We start from the raw sequence: 8516 nt of genomic DNA on the forward strand, positions 1-8516 counted from the left end.
GCATACAGGCATAAATCATATGAGCAATTAAGCTGGCCTTGGGCCTATGAAAAGGCCAGGCCCAACACATGAAACTGAAAATGGGGCTTACAATATCTCCCCAACAATAAAATTTTTCGTCACTAAAAAAATTAGACTTACCAGAATAGATATGGATATGAACTCCTCATCTCCTCCTCTAGCTCCTAAGTAGAGTCTCCTGTCCTCCAGTCCCAGATGACCTTCACTAGACTAGTGGCTCTACCCTTGCGCTACTTCACTTGGCGATCCTCTATAGCCACGGGCTGTACCACTACCTGGAGATCCTCCCTGACTTCCACATCCTCCGCCTCCAACATATGTGATGGGTAAAAAACATACTTCCGTAGTTGTGAGACATGGAAGACTGGGTGTAGATTAGCTAACTGGGGTGGCAATGCAATCTCATAGGCCACGGGCCCTATCCTTCTCAAGATCTGATATGGACCCAAGAACCTAGGAGACAGCTTCCTTGAGCGGATAGCCTTCCCCACACCAGTGGTTCGGGTAACCCTCAAGAACACATGCATATGCCTTCTGCCGACTCTAAGATGCTTGTAATCTATGCTTCACCAACTGCACCTTCTCCGTGGTTTGTTGCAACAACTCAGGTCCCACCAAAACCGACTCACCATCTTGGTACTAACACAAGGGAGTCCTACATCTCCTCCCATACAAAGCCTCATAAGGCGCCATCCCTATACTTGCCTGGTAACTATTGTTGTAGGTGAACTCCACCAGCGGTAACACCTCATCCCAACTGCCAAGTTGGTCCAAGATACATGTCCTCAACAAGTCCTCTAAGAACTGAATCACCCTCTCTGACTGGCCATCCGTCTGAGGATGATAAGCAGAACTCATCCTCAGCCTACTACCCATAGCTTCTTGCAGCGTCTGCCAGAACCTGGAAGTGAACCGGGGGTCTCTATCAGACACTATGCTACTAGGCACTCCATGAAGTCTCACTATCTCTCGGATGTAGAGTTGGGCCAACTTGGCCATAGGCATTTTGAGATTCACTGCCAAAAAGTGAGCACTCTTTGTTAGCCGATCCACCACCACCCATATAGCATCATGCTCTCTCACGGTACGAGGCAAGTGGGTAACAAAATCCAAGGGCTGAAGTGTTCCACCAGGTTTTTGATGCTCCACCTTAGCCTTTTGATAAGTTAAACAGGCCGATACAAATTGTGCGACCTCTTTCTTCATGCCTTGCCACCAAAAGTTCTCCTTGAGGTCTTGGTACATCTTAGTCATGCCAAGATGCAGACTAAGACGACTTTTGTGTCCTTCCTCAAGGACCAACTTCCTCAACTCCACATCATCTGGTACACAGACCCTGCCTCTGAACCTCAGAACACCATCACTACCCAAGGGAAACTCCTAGGCCTGATCTGATCCCAGTAGTTCCTTCACCTTCAGTAGACTAACATCCCTTGCTTGCCTCTCCCTGATTAAGCCCAAAAAGTCACTAGATATGACCAAGGTGCTGCACCTAATGAATTCCGGCTCCAACTCAAACTGTAACTTCATGTCTCTGAAGCTCTCTAGCAACTCCATCTCTTTTATCATCAAGTGTGCCACATGCACTGTCTTCCTACTCAGTGTGTCTGCCACCACATTCGCTTCCCTAGGTGATAGAGAAGCTCAAAGTCGTAGTCCTTCAAAAACTCTATCCACCGCCTCTGCCTCATATTCAACTCTTTCTGATCAAAGAGGTACTTCAAGCTCTTGTGGTCACTAAACACGCGAAACTGTGCACCATACAAGCAATGCCTCTAGATTTTTAAAGCAAAAACCACTGCTGCCAACTCGAGATCATGGGTAGGATAGTTTTTCTCATGAACTTTCAACTGCCTCGAAGCATAGGCCACCACCTTCCTCTCCTGCATCAAAACACACCCAAGGCCCTGATGAGAGGCCTCATAGTAAACCTCAAAGGGTTTACTCACATCTGGGATTACCAACACTGAAGCACTCGTCAGCCTCTACTTAAGCTCCTTGAAGCTCTCCTCACACCTATCAGTACATGCAAACAGTTGGTCCTTCCTGGTTAGCTGTGTCAGGGGTGCCACTATCTTGGAGAACCCCTCTATAAACCTCCTGTAGTAGCCAGCTAAACCCACGAAGCTCCGAATCTCCATCACTGACTTGGGACATTCCCACTGTATCACAGCCTCCACCTTAGCTGGATCCACAACTATGCCCTGAACTGATATCACGTGCCCCAAGAACTGCACCTCTCTCATCCAAAAGTCACACTTTGACAACTTGGAAAACAACTGCCTCTCCCTTAAGATACCAAGCACTATCCTCAGATGCTCGACATGTTCCTCGTGCATCCTGGAGTAGATGAGAACTTCATCTATAAAGACCACGACAAACTTATCTAGAAACGGGCGGAAGATCCGGTTCATGTAGTCCATGAACAAGGCTGGAGCATTGGTCACACCAAACGGCATAACCACGTACTCGTAGTGCCCGTATCTAGATCTGAAAGCAGTCTTCTCTACATATTCCGCCTTTACCAGAATCTGATGATAACCTGACCGGAGATCAATCTTGGAGAACACCGATGCCCCATGTTGCTGATCCATCAAATCATCTATTATTGGCAAGGGGTACTTGTTTTTGATAGTCAGCTTGTTCAGCTACCTATAATCCACACGCAACCTCGAGCCGTCGTCCTTCTTCTTTACCAATAGACAGGCTCTCCCCACGGCGAAGCACTCGGTCGTATAAACTGTTTCTCCAGTAATCCCTCTATCTGCTTCTTTAACTCCACCAACTCCGCTGGGGCCATGCGGTAAGGAGCTATCGACATCGGGCCAGCTCCCGGTACCAAGTCTATGGAGAACTCAACTTCTCTTCTCGGGGGCAAACCTGGTACCTCTTCGGGGAACACATCTTCGAAGTCCCTGACCACTGGTATCACGGTGATCCTCTCCTCCTTCTCAACCTTTACCTTGGCAAAGATCATGAAACACTATGCGCCGCTCTGAATTTCCTTCATTACTCCATGGGAAGACAACAACTCAGGCTCCTCTGAGTTGGAGAACAACAACTTCTTCTCCCGACAGTCTATGAGAACATGATTGGCAGAGAGCCAATCCATTCCCAAGATTACATCTAGTCCTTGCAGAGGGAGGCATATGAGATTGACTTTGTATACACGTCCCTCTACCTCAACTGGACATCTAGCACACACAGAAGAAGTCCTAACCAACCCGGATGCCAGGGTAGATACCACGAGGTCAAACGGTAGCCCACACACCGACAGACCTAACTCCCGCACACAAGACTCTAACACAAAAGAGTGTGCCGCTCCAAAATCGAAAAGCACGCAACAAGACTTGCCAGATATCACACAACAACCAATGACTAGGTTACCTGAACCTGCTGCCTCTGACCCAGTCATCTCATAAACCTTGCCTGTAGCCTGAGGCCTGCTGCCTCCCCTCCTCTGTTGAGTTTGACCAGAAGTCTGGCTCGGTGCCTATGGTGAAGGTTGTGCCACTGTCCTCCTCAAGGTGGGACAATCTCTACCAAAGTGGCCCTCCCTGCCACAATGGTTGCACCTGCGGAAACCTGATAGCTGCGGGCAGAAATTCTTCCCATGCAGCCCTCCGCAATGATAGCACTGGATCCTGCTGGGCGGGGAAGAAAAACCGCTCGACCCCTGTGGCTGTGGGTGAGGTCTAGCATATGGCTTCCTCTTCTCTTCAACTCGTGGCTTGGACCCAGATGGTCCGCTAACGCTCTGTTGTGGCTACTGCTGGGCTTCCACCTTCATACGCTCCATGACCCTGGCCTTTTCCACCAAGGCTGCAAAGTCCTTGATGGACAGCGTGGCCACCATCAAGAGGATGTCTCCTCTGAGACCATTCTCAAACTTCCTGCAGCGTCACTCCTCATCGAGCGGCATGGTGTAGAAATGCCCTAGATGCTTGAATCTCTCGGTACAAAGCTACTAATTTGTTTCCCTGTGTCAGCTGGAGGAACTCTACCTCCTTAGCGTATCTCACGCTGTCTGAAAAGTACTTAGAAAGAAACCTCCTCTTGAAGGGTTCCCATGTAATATCCTCATGCCTCTCTTCCATCACTAGCCTCATACTGGCCCACCAATGCTCAGCCTCTCCTGTGAGCATGTAGACAGTGAAAGCAAGCCTACTCTCATCGGGGCACCTCTTGGCATCAAAGATGCGCTCCATATCCTTCATCCACTGGTCCGCCTGATCGGGACTCGACTTGCCATCAAACTTGGTGGGGTGGTGCTTTAAGAAGTCTTCCAAACTCCATTCAGGGGGTGGAGGTTGGGGATGAGGACCATACATCTGAGCACTAGCAGCATTCTCCCCTAACTGACGGAGAGCATCCACATGCTGCCTCTGAGCGTCTTCAGCAGCCTGCCTAGCAGCTTCCATCTGCTGCATCATGAAGTTCTGTTGCTCAAGAGAGGCTTCCTAGCGCTGCATCGCCGCCTCATGCTGCTGCAACATGGCATTGCTTTGCTGGGTCAAAGCAGCAGCCATGGCCTCGATTGCCCTAGCCAGATCTTGCCCATCGCCCTGAGGGGGTGGAGGAGGAGCGATACGCGGGGGTTCCATAACACTTGACACACAGAAAGAACCATCAGAACTTAGTTAGATTGGAAACTCATCTAAGCATGACAAGAAGGCACAACGAAAGCTAAGCAAACACATAGCCCACAAACACTAAGGAACGAAGGCTCTGATACCATAAAATGTGACATCCCATTTAAATAGATTAAATCTACTAAACAAGCATCGCATAATTATGATAAAAAGAAACAATCAGAGTAACAGAACAAGTACAATCTACTATTACAGTTATCCATAAGAGTACTTAAAAGGAAACGTAGGCATACAACCCTGCCTCTAACGAAACGAGGTCAAACGTTAAGTGTCTTACAAAAAGGGTCACCTCTAGAGCATGGAATCTTAAAATAGAAGGGTAATTAAGCTATAAAACTACTAATAGGGCTATAATGACTGGTCCAACTACATCGCACCGCTACCACCAGCTGATCCACCTCCTGAGCTCTTTTCCATCTGCTCCCACCGTAGGGTGATCATAGCAAAAGGAAAAGAATCACGGTAAAACATACACAATAATAAAAGGGTAAGCTAGAGTGATTTAAAATTTACGTGGCATAGCAGACCAACACTTAAACAGTTCAAGCATGTCAACACAGTGAGCACAGCGAATCATGTTATCACTAACAGACCCAAACACCCCCAGCATATTCACGTACATCATATTTAGGAGGAATAATCCAGACAATACACGCAACAAATCATTCAAACAATAATTAAAACAGTGCACACACTCGCAAACTCGCTCAGGCGAGGGGCTGGCCTCACTCAAACAGCGGGCTCTCGCGAGGCGAGACATGCAACAGTGGGGGTTTCACGAACTCTCGCTCAGCTCGCCTGAGCGAGACGTGGCGTCGCTCAAAACGTAGACTGGTAGCCTAGGCGAGCGTTCGAGGCAGAACCTTAGGCGAGCCTTTGATACTCTCGCCTAGGCGAGACGAGCTTGCTTGGGCGAGAATATCAGATCTCCCCCACTGTTCCACGCATTTAGTCCCTAGAAACAACCCACATCAAGCATTTTAACTCCAATTCAAATAATCACACACATCCTCCAGTCATTTCATGCATAATAGTAGTGGAAACAAGCACATGCAGCAAAAAGAGACGAAAAACCTAGCTCCCCTTACCTCTATTTTGGAGTACCAAAAGCAACCGACCCTATCTATGAGGTATCACAGCTACAAGGACTAGAGTAGAGCTGAAACAAGAAGATCCAGACCAAAACAAGGTTAGGAGATCGAACCCTAATATACCCAATGTGCTCAACAGCGAAGAAAAGGGGAAAAATTAAGCTAAAGCTCTAGAGTTTGACTTACTAGGAGTACAAGATGGGTTATGCTAGCTTGGAGATGGGAGATTATAAGTGCCCTAGCAGAGCTTTGCTTCGTAGAGGGAGACAAGAGGGAGCTCTATTTTTCTGAAAACCCAAGCAAAGAGAAATGAGGAAACAGAAAGGGTATGAGGGGTTCTACAGTTGGGCTGGCCTTGGGCCTACGAAAAGGCCAGGCCCAACACATGAAACTGAAAATGGGGCTTACAGTAATTGTGAATTACTTTTTTTTTGGAAAGCCAAAACCAAAGACTGTATTTCATTCCTTTAATTAAATAAAGAACACGTAAAAAGAATTAATTTATTTTTATTTTAATTCAATCTTTAATTTTAAAACAAAATATTTTTTTATTTATTATTTAAAAATAAAATTAAATAAAGAAAAATTTAAAGAAACACTTTTTGATCAATTTTATTATTTTTTAGACAATTTATTACTGTTTATTTTTTAATATTTTGGAAATAATTTTTTTAATAATTTGGTCGAAATTGGGTGGTGACAGAAACTACATGTCTTTTTTTTTTTATCTTGATTATGAGCTTCAAGTGGTGACTCCCTTTTACTCATCTCGAAACCTTTGTCACTCATCTTCATCTACTTCTCATTCCAATTAAGTTTTCAACTACTTAAGTCTTCAATCACATCAGTCCTCATTTCCATTTACTCTCCAATTGTTTCTTTCTTGAGGTGTTATCACTGTGTATTTATTTAATCGAATAGTTTTTTAATCCTAGTATATCTAGTTTGCTTGACTATCTTAGCCGAATTGAACAATGCAATTTGCCTTTGAACCAAACTTGATAGCTCATAATTCACTTTAGCTTGTATTAACAATGTCCCCTTTATTCATTTTTTTGTGGGATTTTATTTGACTGTTTTAGTCGAACTAAACAATGCAATTCACATTTGAACCACCCTTGATAGCTTACAATGCATCTTAGCTTGTATCAATAATGCCCCCTTTATATAATTTTTTGTGGACTTTCAGTTGAATTAATGGACTTGTAAACAAGATAGGATAAACCTAGTATGGGGATGTTTAGGGTGTACTAATATCTACATTAACCTTTCCTTCTTATTATCATAATCATAATAACGTGGACTGAGATGATGTCTATCACAATATGTGTTATGATCTCGATCCTTTCCTTTATGCCCCCAAATATAATATTGGAGAGAACTATAAGTACGTGGGTGATGGTGAATAATGAATATAATTACCAATAATATTCTCATTACCTTTTGTATAGAATAGTCAATTCTTTTACAATGTGGTAGATTAATGGCTTCTTCTTGTCTCCATTAATACCACGAATTTCAATTACGAATTTCAATTTTTCACAAAACTCCCCACCAAGCCATCTAGCTATGCCGTGGTGCACCGCCAACTTGGCCATGTGCAAAACCCACCGAACTCAAAACTTTCGTGCACCAAGACTTTCATGGTATTCATTTGGGGACATTTGTAGGCCTTTCCAACCCTCACATCTCAAAAACACGAATTTCATTTTTCACAAAACTCCCCACCAAGCCATCTAGCTATGCCGTGGTGCACCGCCAACTTGGCCATGTGCAAAACCCACCGAACTCAAAACTTTCGTGCACCAAGACTTTCATGGTATTCATTTGGGGACATTTGTAGGCCTTTCCAACCCTCACATCTCAAAAACACGAATTTCATTTTTCACAAAACTCCCCACCAAGCCATCTAGCTATGCCGTGGTGCACCGCCAACTTGGCCATGTGCAAAACCCACCGAACTCAAAACTTTCGTGCACCAAGACTTTCATGGTATTCATTTGGGGACATTTGTAGGCCTTTCCAACCCTCACATCTCAAAAACACGAATTTCATTTTTCACAAAACTCCCCACCAAGCCATCTAGCTATGCCGTGGTGCACCGCCAACTTGGCCATGTGCAAAACCCACCGAACTCAAAACTTTCGTGCACCAAGACTTTCATGGTATTCATTTGGGGACATTTGTAGGCCTTTCCAACCCTCACATCTCAAAAACCACGAATTTCATTTTTCACAAAACTCCCCACCAAGCCATCTAGCTATGCCGTGGTGCACCGCCAACTTGGCCATGTGCAAAACCCACCGAACTCAAAACTTTCGTGCACCAAGACTTTCATGGTATTCATTTGGGGACATTTGTAGGCCTTTCCAACCCTCACATCTCAAAAACACGAATTTCATTTTTTCACAAAACTCCCCACCAAGCCATCTAGCTATGCCGTGGTGCACCGCCAACTTGGCCATGTGCAAAACCCACCGAACTCAAAACTTTCGTGCACCAAGACTTTCATGGTATTCATTTGGGGACATTTGTAGGCCTTTCCAACCCTCACATCTCAAAAACACGAATTTCATTTTTCACAAAACTCCCCACCAAGCCATCTAGCTATGCCGTGGTGCACCGCCAACTTGGCCATGTGCAAAACCCACCGAACTCAAAACTTTCGTGCACCAAGACTTTCATGGTATTCATTTGGGGACATTTGTAGGCCTTTCCAACCCTCACATCTCAAAAACACGAATTTCATTTT

The 8516-nt window shown here is 45.2% G+C and overlaps 1 protein-coding gene across 1 annotated transcript; it reads right to left on the reverse strand.

Annotated features, from left to right (window-relative positions):
• Positions 1–2713: 2713 nt before the first annotated feature.
• Positions 2714–3436, reverse strand: LOC114188373. The gene is made up of 2 exons (XM_028076963.1): positions 3110–3436; positions 2714–2983 (listed from the first exon to the last, which is right to left on the reverse strand). The coding sequence occupies exons 1-2, from the start codon at positions 3434–3436 to the stop codon at positions 2714–2716; spliced, it is 597 nt and encodes a 198-aa protein (XP_027932764.1).
• Positions 3437–8516: the final 5080 nt, after the last annotated feature.

This window comes from Vigna unguiculata, chromosome 6 (assembly GCF_004118075.2).
Source record: "Vigna unguiculata cultivar IT97K-499-35 chromosome 6, ASM411807v1, whole genome shotgun sequence".
Classification (NCBI taxonomy): Eukaryota; Viridiplantae; Streptophyta; class Magnoliopsida; order Fabales; family Fabaceae; genus Vigna; species Vigna unguiculata.